General features: G+C 57.3%; 2 protein-coding genes across 3 annotated transcripts in view; one reads left to right on the top strand and one right to left on the bottom strand.

Annotated features, from left to right (window-relative positions):
- Positions 1–12,744, bottom strand: part of DOCK6 (dedicator of cytokinesis 6) — a 42,464-nt gene that overhangs the window by 22,335 nt on the left and 7,385 nt on the right. For both annotated transcript variants that reach the window (XM_065873254.1, XM_065873255.1), the window contains exons 3-18: positions 12,084–12,259; positions 11,777–11,845; positions 11,398–11,527; positions 10,232–10,444; positions 8,853–8,938; positions 7,060–7,126; positions 6,811–6,960; positions 5,811–5,891; positions 5,542–5,695; positions 5,250–5,377; positions 5,048–5,141; positions 4,373–4,535; positions 1,211–1,328; positions 1,069–1,139; positions 708–846; positions 512–613 (exon numbers count right to left, since the gene is read on the bottom strand). In XM_065873254.1, the coding sequence (XP_065729326.1) occupies positions 512–613; positions 708–846; positions 1,069–1,139; positions 1,211–1,328; positions 4,373–4,535; positions 5,048–5,141; positions 5,250–5,377; positions 5,542–5,695; positions 5,811–5,891; positions 6,811–6,960; positions 7,060–7,126; positions 8,853–8,938; positions 10,232–10,444; positions 11,398–11,527; positions 11,777–11,845; positions 12,084–12,259 (1,941 nt within the window). The remainder of the gene's footprint in view (positions 1–511; positions 614–707; positions 847–1,068; positions 1,140–1,210; positions 1,329–4,372; positions 4,536–5,047; positions 5,142–5,249; positions 5,378–5,541; positions 5,696–5,810; positions 5,892–6,810; positions 6,961–7,059; positions 7,127–8,852; positions 8,939–10,231; positions 10,445–11,397; positions 11,528–11,776; positions 11,846–12,083; positions 12,260–12,744) is intronic.
- Positions 2,622–4,273, top strand: ANGPTL8 (angiopoietin like 8). The gene is made up of 4 exons (XM_065873256.1): positions 2,622–2,932; positions 3,114–3,275; positions 3,806–3,915; positions 3,997–4,273. The coding sequence occupies exons 1-4, from the start codon at positions 2,636–2,638 to the stop codon at positions 4,022–4,024; spliced, it is 597 nt and encodes a 198-aa protein (XP_065729328.1). The 5' UTR covers positions 2,622–2,635; the 3' UTR covers positions 4,025–4,273.

Raw genomic sequence — 12,744 nt, 5'->3', positions numbered from 1 at the left:
CACCGGGCAGGCCGGAAGCCTGGGATGCTCACGGGAGAATGGAAACCCAGAGTGACTGTTATTGGAGGGAAGGAACAGGAAATAGCATGATGGGAGGACTCCAGGTCCCCGGGGTGCAAATTAAAGGCTATGTGGGGGGGTGACAGAACATTCGCATGGGGAGGGGGTGCTCTAGGGACAGTGATTAGGGAGGCAAGCAGGGCTGCAAGTGGGGGGCTGCAGCGGAGAGGCAGTGGAATCTCACTATGGAACAGTGAGTGCAGAGGCAGGGGAGGGGGCAGTAACGAGGCAGGGCTAGTCGGGGACAGGGAGGGACACGCACGGGGACAGCAGATCACACGGGATTAATAAGGGGGGTGGGTGTGACGAGGCAGGCAGGGGCCCTGGAGGCCCTAATGGAGGACAAGGCTCCCAGGGGTGTTGGTGGGAAGGAAAGCAGGGCACGAAGGGGGGCCTTGGGAGCACTGATGGGGGACAGGGTGCTAGTTGGCAGGGAGTCCAGAGCACGTACGTCCGGTGTGAGCATGGAGTAGCTGGGCGGGGGCTGATCCACGGACACAGGGAGGCAGAAGGGGCCGGTCCTCAGGCGGCCATGCTGCAGGAGTGGGATCCACTGGGGAGAGGCTGGGGGTCAGGTACGGGGCCGGACAGGGGGCAGGAGGGCCGGGCATGGGGGTGTGGGCTGGCAGTGGTGGCGGGGAGCTCACAGTGAAGCCCACAGGAGTCTCCAGGGCTGTGCCTGGCCGGGGCTGGCAGCTGACGTGGTAGAAGGTGAAGAGCAGGTAGTGGTTCTCGGTCACACAGGCCGGAAGACGCAGCTTAAATTCCTCGTAGAACTCAGGGGACCTGGCAGGGCCGGCTGGGGGTTCTGCTGGGGGCTGGGCTCCCCCTTGCCTGCCCTGCCCCGTCTGCCACATGTTTCCCCAGTGCTGCTGGGCCCCGCTGTCCCTGCTCTCTGCCTCGGGTCCCCGCGTTAGCACTCCAGGAGACGGCACCCCTCCCCCGACCCTGGCGCCCCTTCCTGCCCCACTGTACCCCCATCAGTCCCCCCACCCCGACCCCACATACTTGTTATGGTAGACCACTGGTGTGAAGGCCTCGCGGGTGAATTCACTGCAGCTGGATTTGCCAAAGATGACCTGGGGGAGCGGGGGCATGAGGGGCCGGCGGGGGACAGCCCGCCCGCCTCCCCCTGGGCCCAGCCACTGACCGGCAGGGCCTGGCTGGGGTCCTCGCCCGCCATGTACTGCACTCGCACGGTGAGGTTACGCACGGAGCCCTGGCGGCTGCTGAAGTTGAGGCTGTGCGGGTATACGTACAGCAGGTTCCTGCGGGGGCAGGGGCACGTCCACGTCAGAGGGACAGAGAGCCGGGGGACAGTGGCCACACCACTGGGGCACTGAGAGCCGGGTCAGGGACACGTATGGGCACCAGGCGGGAGATGTGACTGGCAGAGGATGGAGGACAGACGGGCACCCTCAGAGCACAGGCGGGGGAACGGTGTGGCAGACGGTGGGAACAGAGGGACTTCGGGGGTACTGAGGGTACACAGTGAGGCAGAGGGCAGGAGACAGATGAGTGCTGAGGGCCAGACTTCTGAGAAGGTAGCCCAGGCAACCAGCACCAGGCCTGAGCCCTGCGCAGGCTGACCTGCCCATCACCCAGCTCAGCAGCCTGACCACCCCTTCCCCCAGAAGAGGCCACTAGAATTATATGGCGTGTCTCTCAGGTGGGGAAACCAAGGCTGGAGTTGAAGGCAAGGGCTGGGCTGGGGTCAGGGTTCTGTCTCCCTCCCCCAGGGTAACTCCATTCAAGCCCTAACTGCCCCCTGGGCCTCAGTTTCCCTATCTGTCTAATGGGGGCATCAAGCCTCCCCAGCTGAGCCTTTGTAATACCAATGATGCTAAAATTACAAAAATGTCAATAATCGCACCAAACACTAATGTGGCACCGACTGGCTCTGGGTGTGTTGGGCTCTGTTCTAAGCACCCGACGTGAAATGACTCATTTATTTCTCACCAGCAGCCTGCGGGCAGGGACTCACATCACACTCCATTTCACAGGGAAACAGAGGCGCTTGCCCACAGTCATCCAGGCAGACAAATGGCAGTTAGCATTGAGCCAGGGTACGTGGAGGTCCTGGAGTCAGGCTGTGTGGCCTTGGGAGAGTCTCCACCATCTGTACCTGCTCCCTTAGCTCTTAACCAGGCCAACAAAAACTCTAGCATCACAGGCTCATGGGAGGATTATGAGACCAGCTACTATAACAGCAGTGGGACAGCTCTGGGCAAACCACTGGAACTCATAAAAGCTTCACTGTTATTGCCGTTATTGTTGTCATGCCTATCCACAGGAGGGGAAACTGAGGCTAGGAGCCGTAGGGTCTCCCAGCGGGGCCTGGGCCTGTTCTCTCCTAGTGTCCCCAGTCCACACCTGGCCCCGAGCCCCAGCCAGTGTGATGCCAGCGTGGCCCAGCTGGACATTCGCCTGATGCAACTTTCGTGCCACCGCCAGGTCCTTGCACAACACGGGGCACCCGGCTGGCCAGTTAACGATTGACCTGAGGTTAAGGGGGGTGTTAAGGCATAAAAGGCAGCAGCAGTGTTGCTGTGGCCACACCCCCAGCCCCCCAGCCATGCCCATGCTCATGCTGTGTCTGCTGTGCGCCCTGGCAATGGTGGCCCAGCCTGCCCCGGTGGCCCCCATGAGCGGCTCGGAGCCGGCACAGCAGGAGGAGCTGACCCTGCTCTTTCACGGGGCCCTGCAGCTGAGCCAGGCTCTCAACGGCGTGTACAGGGCCACCGAGGCACAGCTTACAGAGGCCGGGCGCAGCCTGAGCCTCTATGGCCAGGCGCTGGGGCTCCTGGGGCAGGAGGTCAGCCAGGGCCAGGATGCAGCCCAGGAGCTACGTGCGAGCCTACTGGAGATGCAGGTAGACGCTGCAGTTGGGGTGTTGTGGGGTGGATAGGAGTCTATGGGAGAGTTATGCCTAGGGTGACCAACTGTCAGGTTTTCCCAGGACTGAGGGGGTTCCTGGAATACAGGATTTCCAGTGTTAAAATCAGGCCAGTCCCAGTAGGTCATCCTACTGACATCCACTATCTACTGATCAGATGGCAGAGGATGGTCTCAAGCTGCAGGCAGAAGCCACAGCCCAGGCGCTGGGGGAAGTGGCCGAAGGACAGCAGGTGCTGCGGAAGAAAATGAAGCGGATGGAAGTCCAGCTGAGAGGCGCTTGGCTGGGCCATGCCCGCCAAGAATTTGAGGCCTTAAAGGTAAGGGGTTCCCAGCCCTGGGGGAGTCAAGACCCTGATTCACAACCAGACCTCATTTCTGAACCTTTTGTCCCAGAGACCCCCCAAAGGCCAGCCTTCCAGCACCCTGGCCTCTACTCTGTGTGTCTCTGGGCAAAACCCATGTCCCTTCCCATGCCTCAGTTTCCCTATTTGCAAATAAGGGCGACAACTGATTTCTCAAAGCAGAGCCAGGGACTCAGTGCAGATAAAATCCTCAGTATGGGGTGGCACATGGGAGTTACTCAATAAATGCATACTATTTAGAGAATTTCTTGAGTGCCCATGATGTATCCAGGCACTGTTTTATGCCCTCTAAAAATCCACGCTCATAACAACCCCACAAAGGGACTCCTGCTTCATCCCCATTTTACAGGTGGGGAAGTTGAGGCCAAGGAGTGGCAGTGACTTGCCGGGTCACACAGATGCAGTGGGGAGCAGGGGGGTCTGGGTGGGGTCGAGGGACAGGAGGTGAGGAGGCCCCCAGCTGAGGTTTCTGTCCTGACCCACAGGCCCATGCAGACAAGCAGAGCCACATCATGTGGGCCCTCATGGGCCACATGCAGCGACAGAAGCAGGAGATGATGGCACAGCAGCAGCGGCTGAGAGATATTCAGGAGAGGTGTGCCTGGTGGGGGGTTGGGCGTGCCAGGCAGCGGGATGGGGACCCCTGCGCCTTGGCTGAACCTCACCTCCCTCCCAGACTCCACACGGCGGCGCTCCCAGCCTGAGACCTGTCTGGGTGGAACTGAGGACCAGTCACGCACCGAGGGATGCTGCCATGCCCCATGCGGCCCCTGCACAGGGAGGAGCTGCCTGTCTGCTGAGGTCGGCCAGGGCGCTGGGCCCCATTTCCGGCCATGGAGCAGAAACGAAAGCAGGCAGGGACGCAGGCAGAGGACACGGACCGTCGAGGAGGGGTGGAGGAAGGACACGCCCCTTCATTCCTATCCATCCCCCATTAAAGCAGAGCAGTGGCATCTCAGGCCAGTGTCTGTGAGTGTCGGGGAAAGGGCATCTCACTTTGCACGATGCCTGAATGCCCCTATTCAAGTGCACGGCTGCCCCAGAGGCTGTACCTGTAGCTGGTGTGGGGGGCGTAGACCTCACGGGCGGGGAACTCCAGAATCTCCTTGGTGGGCCGACCCCTGGGGTCTGGGTAGGGCTTGACATGAAGCAGCTCCGGGGAGAGGCAGAAGTGGGGGTTCTCAGGGGCTGGGGAGATGTCAATCTTGAGCTGGGCTGGGGAGGGGGTAGTCAGTTTGCACATGCCTGGGAGCCTCGAGCCGGGCCCTACCTCTCTGGGCTTCGGATCAGGGCTCTGACTCTCCCACAACACCCTCTGGTGGCACTATCCTTCAGGTGCTAAGGCTGAAAGATGGCCTCAACTCCCATGTCTTGCCCTCATATTTGATCAGCTCTGCCCACCACATTCCCCGTGTGACCCACTATCTATCTGTCTTATTTATTCTTTTTTTTTTTTTGGCCGCACCCCGCGGCATGTGGGATCTTCCCCAACCAGGGATCGAACCAGTGCCCCCTGTAGTGGAAGCGTGGATTCTTAGCCACTGGACCACCACAGGGAAGTCCTATCTTACTCTGTTTCTCATCTCTGGGCCCCATTAGAAGGTCCACCAGTGAAGTCGGGGCTTTGCCTATCATGGTCCCCAGGGCCTGGCACAGTACGTGCTAAGTGTGGGTTTGCTGAGCGACTGTATGAGTAACACGTCTCGTCTAGGGCGCGCACCACGCACCGGTCACGGGCCGCAGGCGCCGCAGCAGGGATGTCGGGCGCCGCATGTCAGCCAGGAACTTGAAGAGGTCCTCGTCACTGAGCCGCTCAGCTTCCTGCAGGGACCCGCCCTGGTGAACCAGGGCTGAGCGGCTTGGGGTCCCCGGGGCCCGGGCAGCCACAGGGGGGTAGCCCTTAGCCCCCTGCCCCCCGAGCCACGGCACCTGCTTAAAGAAGTTGGTGACAGTTAGCGTGGCTGGGCGGAAGCCGGAGAAGCTGCAGGCGTCGTCCCCGCTACTCGTCCGGTCCTGGGGCCCCCGACGGCGGCGGTCAGTCCAAGTGGGTCGGCGCTCTAGGGGAGACAGTGACAGTGATGGAGAGGGACAGAAATGAGAGAGAGGCAGGGATGGGCAGAGACGGTGCGGACTCAGGTCTGGTACCAAGTCCGGCCAGCAGAGGGCGCCCCTCCCCTTCCCCGGTAGCTCCGCCCCTGGCCCATCGGCCCCGCCTCCTCACCGCCCTCCGAGTCCGAGTCCCGGTCCGACTGGCCCGCGCTGCTCACAATGTTGGCCAGGTGCACCGCCGTCCAGGCAAAGGGCATGCGGTAGCGGCCCAAACGGGTGCAGAACTGCTCAGCCGCCAGGCGCAGCTTCTCTAGCTTCTCTTTGTTCTGTGGGGAGACGCCGGAAACACACCCCGCAATCTCAGTGCCCCAGGCCCTCTGAATCCAGGATCTGCCCTGCCTGGGGACCCCTTCACTACCTGGCCCAGCTTCCCACGCTTACCTTGGCTGTGTCCACCTCCTTCATCACCATGTAGGGCTCGCAGCACTCGCTGATGTCCCCCTGCTGCAGCACCTTCTCCAGCTGAGGGGCAGACAAGGCCAGTGAGGCACTGCTGGGACTGCGACCTCCCCAAGCCACACCCAACTTCCCTGACCCTCACAGCCTCCCATACATTCCGTTCCATCCAGCTAGGGCTCTCGGTTCCAACACCAACCATGGCTCCCACTGTCCTTGGGATTGAGTGCTAGCTCTCAGCCTGGGCAACCAGCTACACCCTCCCCACCTTTTAAACCCGGCCCCAAACCCAAGACTCCATTTTTTCCCCCACATTTACATCTTTCTTTGTTAGTATAAACAGAGTCCACATCAAGCATGGCTCTGAGCTTGGACTCCAATCCTGACCACTCAGGGGCTATGGGACCTTGAGCACATTCCTTACCCAGTTCTGTGCCTCAGTTTCCCCAACTGTAAAATGGGCCCCATGTCATCTCCCACCTCCCGGGGCTGCTGTGAGGACCAAAGACCAGAACCCCTGTGAAGCCTAACCGACTGGGAGCAGTGCCTGCCTCAAGGTGCTCAATTAATGTCATTAACATAACCTAATTGAATGTTTTGGGGAAGGAAATTTGAACTCACTCCTGGAAAAAGAAAATCCCATACGAATGTGCCAACTAGGTCTTTCTTCCTCTAATAAACTGAAAAACTCTCAACTAAAAAAAATTTTAAACATCCACCCACATGTGCCGGGATGCCATTTCTCCCCAGGCTGCCCACTCATGGGTGTCGGCTGAGCTGTAACCTCTCCAAGGAAGCCCTTGGTGATTTCTCCCCACCTGGGTTGGGTCAGAAGCTTCCTCTGGGCTCTCACCCAGCTGCCTGTACTTCCCCCATGACAGCCCTGATCACCCTTCTTAGTGACATGTCTGTCTTCTTTCATGAGAGTGGGGACCTCGCCTGCAGCCTTCACCATTATCACCCCCTTGCCAGCCCCAGTGGGTACCTTGATGACCAAGAAGATGTCGGGCGAGGGATAGGTCACGGAGAAGATGGCAGAGCGGGCCAGGGTGGAGATGGCAGGATGGGTGCCATGGGCCCGCAGTAGCCCCTTCATGGAGTCTGAGTTCAGGTCAAAGTAGAAGTTCTCCGAGATCTGGGGGCACAAGAGGCAGCTGGGCCACCACTTCCAGGAAGCCCACTACCCTGCAGCGAGGAGGGGGACTGTGAGGAAAGGGAAGAAAGGGGTTCCTACCTTCTTCTTCTCCCGCACGTCGTACAGGGCCAAGATGCCAAAGATGGGCTCGATTTCTATCTCGAACCTGCAGTAAACGGGGGTTCTCTGGCAGAGGATGACCTTGACACTCCCTCCTCCATACACCCCACTCCCTCTTGAGGTCCAGCCCAGCCTTGGTGCTTTGTGGGGGCGGGGGGCATCTGTTTCCCACTGGGTCACAGAGGAGCACCATTCAAGGGCTTGTAGGAAAGACCTGTCCCATTTTGCCAAAGGGGAAACTAAGGCACCAAGAGATTACCTACCCCACCTCCTCCGCCCGCCTTCCTCCCTCAATAAGTAACTCACACAGAGTCCCTCCTGCTGAAACCACGGCCCTTGTTCGGTTGGCATGGAGGCAGCTTTTGGCACATCAATCCCTCCCCCCCGAATCCCATCTTGAAATTCTCGACTCCTGGGCCTCCCTGCCTCCGCTCCCTGAGGTGTCCTCTACGGCTTCTGCCATCCTGGGCTGAGTCCCATCTTCGATCACCTAAACAGCCCCCATAACTGCCTCCCTGTCTTACTCTGTCCTGCTCATTTCTACTCATCATCCACGTGCCTCCTAAGGAAACATCTTAAAACTTAAAATTTGGGACTACCCTGGTGGTCCAGTGGTTAAGAATCCGCCTTCCAATGCAGGGGACGTGGGTTCGATCCCTGGTCGGGGAACTAAGATCCCACATGCTGCGGGGCAACTAAGCCCACGCGCCACAACTACTGAGCCCGCACCACCATTAGAGAGCCTGCGTGCCACAACTTAAAACCTGTGAGCCACAACTAAGAACCCGTGTGCCACAACGAAAGATCCTGCATGCTGCAACGAAGATCCTGCATGCTGCAAAGAAGATCCCACATGCCGCAACTAAGACCTGATGCAGCCAAATAAATAAATAAATATTTTTTTTAAAAAAGAAGGTAGTAAGAATAAAAAAAAACCAAAACTTAAAACTTGAGGCTCCTCACTGCCCTGCGTGGCCCTGTCCCGCCCACTTCTTGGCCTCAATTTTCCTCTCTCCAGACATCTCCTGGCCTCTGTTTGTGCTGGATCCCCCACCTAGAGAGCCCTGTGTGGTCATCCCACAGTTACACGGCCTTGCATACAGCAGACGCTTAACGAGTGTTTGTTGAATGACTGGATGAGCTCAGAGAGCCAGTTCCCAGCCCCTGTGCTTGAGGCAGGAGGCCCACCCGGGCCTCAGGCCAGATGGGACCTCCCTTTCCTGCCCTCATCCAGGCAGGAACTGAGAGTTGGGGAGGGGCAGGGCCGGGCTCAGGTCCAAGGCCACATCCTGTTCAGCTCCATTCCCACGAACGCTGGCTGCTCCCAGGGGGCGATGTGGAGGGGGCCTTAGGCAGCTAGAAGCCAGGCCCAGGGTCACCAGCGCCCCCTCTAGCCTGGGTCCTAGCAGCAGCCTGGGCGAGGGCCAGACTCTGGCCTCACAACTCGTGATCTTGGGTACAATGACCTTTCCACCCTGTGCCTCCGTTTCCCACCTGCACCCACATCGCATGTTGTGGTGAAGGTCAGTGTTAATACACATGGAGGGCTGAGAACTGAGCCTGACACACAACTGGAGCTTAGGATTGGCGGTTTTGAATAATGAAAAAGGGAGTCTTATTTTCCAGCCTGAGAGCCCACGGGCGTCCTCATAGGTCTCAGGGCTGCACACAGTAACGGCATAGCTCGAGTAGTGAGCGCCAAGTGTGTGCCACACCATAAGCCACATGGTCCCCTCCCATGTCTGAAGGGAGGGACGGGTCAGCACACTCACTTAAGCGACAGACACTTGACCAGGATCCTCTGTCCGAAGTGCTCTCGGGGTGGCTCCGGGCGGCTGCAACGTTCCACGGCCTCATCCTGCCAAGAGCCGAAGGGGCAGCTGGGAACACATCCTCCAGGAAGGGCTTGGAGTGTGTGGCCTGAGACCAGCTCTACCCGCAGGCTGACTAAACTTCTTTCAGTCCCCTGCCTCTGAGCCTTTGCACATGCTGTTCCCGCTACCTGGAATGCCCTTCTTCTCCCTTCCTCCTTGCCTGGCCGATACATGCTCATCGTCAGGTCGCACCTTAGCTGGAACTTCCTCCAGAAAGCCTTCCCTCACTCAGAGCCACTTGATGTTCCAGATGCTCAACAGGCCCTGCTGCAATGGGCCAGCCCACATGGCTGGGACATTGTGGGCCATGTGAGGGACAATGACACACACCTCATCATGGTACTATTCTGGGTTGTCATTTCCTGGTATCTCTCCTCCCCTAGGCTGTGAACTCAGAGAGCAAAGACTGGCTCTATCTTGTTCGTGGCTGTATCCCCAGTGCCTGCTATATAACTGGCACTCAAACATCTTGGTTGGATCAACACAGAAGTATGTAGTAGGTACCTACTAAAAAGTGGTTGAATAGACATATACAGAAAGTATTTGATTAATGCTGACTGGACATATATAGAGACGTGTACTAGACACCCAATAAGTACTAGTTGAACAAAATATTGGGGTATACAGCAAGCATTCAATAAATGGCTGAAATAAAACACAGATGTATATACTAGGTGCCTAATAAAAGTTAGTTGGATAAATATAGACACACATGGTAGGTGCTCGATAAACATTAGTTGTTCAAATGCTGTTTAATTAAATAGAAGGCTATACAGTAGGCATACAGTTAACATTGACTGAATAAATATGAATATACGGTAAATGCCCAATAAATGCTGGGTGGATAAATATAAGGGTATGTATAATAAATAAAGGTCATTGAATAAAAATATAGGGTACACAGTAGGTGCCCAATAAATGCTGAATGGATATAGGGGTATATATAATAAGTCATCAAATAAAAAATAGGGTACACGGTAGGTACCCAATAAATATTGGTTGATTATATGCTGTTTGATTAAAGAAAAGACTATACAGTAGGCTTACAATAAATATTGGTTAAGTAAATATAGCAGTATATAGTAGGTGCCCAATAAATGCTGGGTGGAAAAATATAGGGGTATATAGTAGGCACCCAATAGAAGCCATTGAATTAAAGTATACATTGCAGGGTATACAGCAGGCACCCAGGAAATCTTGCTGGGATCATATACTGTGATACATGTCAGTTGGATGTGTATTGACCTCAGGGCCTGTGCAGGCTAGTGGGCACCCACCTCGTCGGGCGCCGGGTAGAGGGTGAGCAGGGCACGGGACCGGTGCTGCCGCCGCAGGGCCTCATTGCGCCGGTCCACATCCTCCGGGGCCGCGCGCTCCAGCAGTGAGGGCAGCAATGAGTCAGCTGCCAAGTTCCTCAGGTCGAAGATGCCAGAGGCACCACTGCTTCGTGGGGTGTCGTCTGGGGAGCCTGAGGAGTGCCGGGGGTCATCCTGCCAGCAGTAGAGAATGGGCAAGTGCTGAGTGCCAGCTGAATGCATCTCCATCCTACTCAGGTGAGACTGTCCTCATGCCCAACCTATAGATGGGGAAGCTGAGGGCCAGGGGCTGGGGTCACCACTACAAGGGTCACCTGAGGGCTCTGCTGACTCTCTTTCTAGAACCTTCTGTCTGGGGAAGCCCCCTCCTTTACTATTGTGGGGAGGTTACGTCCCAGTCTGGGTATCACATGACCCTTGTCTGGCCAATCAGAACAAAACAGGTACCAACCCCAGGGATTGGCTCCAAGGTCAGGATATGCCTGGGTTGGGCCAATGAGAGCCTTCCCTGGGACTCTGCTCACTGTTGCCAGGGGAGGGAGAGTTCTCACTGGGGCTGTCAATGGCCCAGGACCCTGCCTGACCTCCCAGACTCAGCTATGGTCAGAAGCAGACTACCTTGGTTCAAATCCCAGCTCAGCTCTGTGACCCTGGGTCTCTGATCCCAACCCTAAGGGCCTCAGTTTCCCCATCTACATTTATAAATAGTAACAAGGAAACAATAATTCTTGACATGATTATTACTGGTAAAAGTAGACACTCAATAAATATTGGTTGACGAAATACAGGCTCAAGACTCAACCAGGGATTGAACCCAGGCCATAGCAGTGAAAGCTCCAAATCCTAACCACTAGACCACCAGGGAACTTCTGTCTTTATCTGTAAAATGGGTGTTGCCCGATCTCACAGGATGAAAGATAAGGACAAGTATAAAACATTTAGTACACACTAAGCCCTTAATAAATGCTTATAATTGTTACCCTTAACTTTTCACTTACAGGGCTGATACATTTCCTTTTGGGTTCAAGGCTGTTTGGGTCATTTCCCATCATATGCATTTGAGAGCTGGGGCCGCAGCCCATGCATGTACATATGCTCATAGTGACCCCTGCCCAGGGCTTCCTCACCGAGTCGTCCGGGCTGGACCTCTCATCCCCAGAAGCGTCCTGCTCGAAGACCTGGCGGGTGAGGCCCTTCTGCCTCTCTCGCTGCGTCTCTAGGGTGATGGGGCTGTATGCTGTACTCAGGTGCTGGTACCTAGGAGGAGGCGGGGCTTGGTGGGTATCAGGAATGAGGGCTCCCCAGGGCTCCCGGATGTGCTGACACACCTCCAAGGTCCAGATGATGCCTGCAAGGCCATCCACCCTCCCAGCGCTCTGCCGGAGAAGTCTGGCTACCCTTAAAGGGACGGTGGGTGGATAAACAGGAGGATCGGCAGCACACAATGGGCTCTTCTGGGCTCAGACCTGGCCTCTCTACCCTGAGCTGCCCCCGAGCCAGACCCACCTCCTGTGGGCGATGATCCAGTCCTCCGTGTACATCTCCACGGCAGCCCTCACCTGGGCATCCAGCTTTCTGCACAAAATACAATCAGGGTAATAAACAGAGGCAGGGCCCAGTGTTAATCTTTCCAGTGGCCTGTGAGGTGGGGCCTGTCCTTCTGTCTGTTTCAGAGATACAGAGGTAGAGGCTCAGAGAGGGCAGGGGACTTGCCCAAGGTCACACAGTGGAGCCAAGAGTTGAAAGGGGGTATTCATGGGGGGCACAGAGGTAAGTGGAGTTACAGACAGGGAGGGTGTGGGGCTGAACCCACCCATCCTCGGGGATCCCAGGCTCCGTGGTGCGGCATTCCCGGGGCTGCAGCAGCAGCTCCAGGTCATCAGCTGGAAACTCGACCAGGTCCCGGAGTGGCCCAGGCTCTGCATCTGGCGGCCGGCTCAGGAGCACATCCTCAAAGTCCAGCGGCTCAATGACTTCAGTCAGTGGGACCTGAGTTGGAGCAAAGTGGCTGTGACCCATGCCCCGGGGGGCTGGAGGGTGAGTGTGGACTTGGGCTGGCCTTGAACAAACAAGAGGGCAGTGGGAGCCAGGGAGAGTGTTGGAGCTGGAGGGGCCCTGGAGGACAGTGACCTCAGCCACTCCACCCCCACCCCGGCTTGGCCGGCCCTGACCCTCTTTCCAGGCAGGAAATCACACCCTGTGCCTGGAGGGGCAGGAAACTCATGGTGGAAGGAAAGGTTTGTGGACTGCAGCAAAGAAAGAGACAACTCCTCAGGCCCTGGGGTGAGAGAGCCCCACCCCTCCCCACTGCAGCCAGAAGCACCTCCCATCCCCCAGACCGCCCTCCCCACCATCCCCAGCTGGGTGGTCCAGGCAGCAGGAGTTGCGGGCCACAGCAGGCTGAACTTCTCCCCCCCCACCACCACCCACAGGGCTGCTCCCTGCAGAGAGGGGGAGTCCACCACCCTCCCACT

The sequence above is a fragment of the Phocoena phocoena genome, chromosome 3, assembly GCF_963924675.1.
Source record: "Phocoena phocoena chromosome 3, mPhoPho1.1, whole genome shotgun sequence".
NCBI classification, from domain to species: domain Eukaryota; kingdom Metazoa; phylum Chordata; class Mammalia; order Artiodactyla; family Phocoenidae; genus Phocoena; species Phocoena phocoena.
This window is presented reverse-complemented; position numbering and strand designations above follow the sequence as displayed.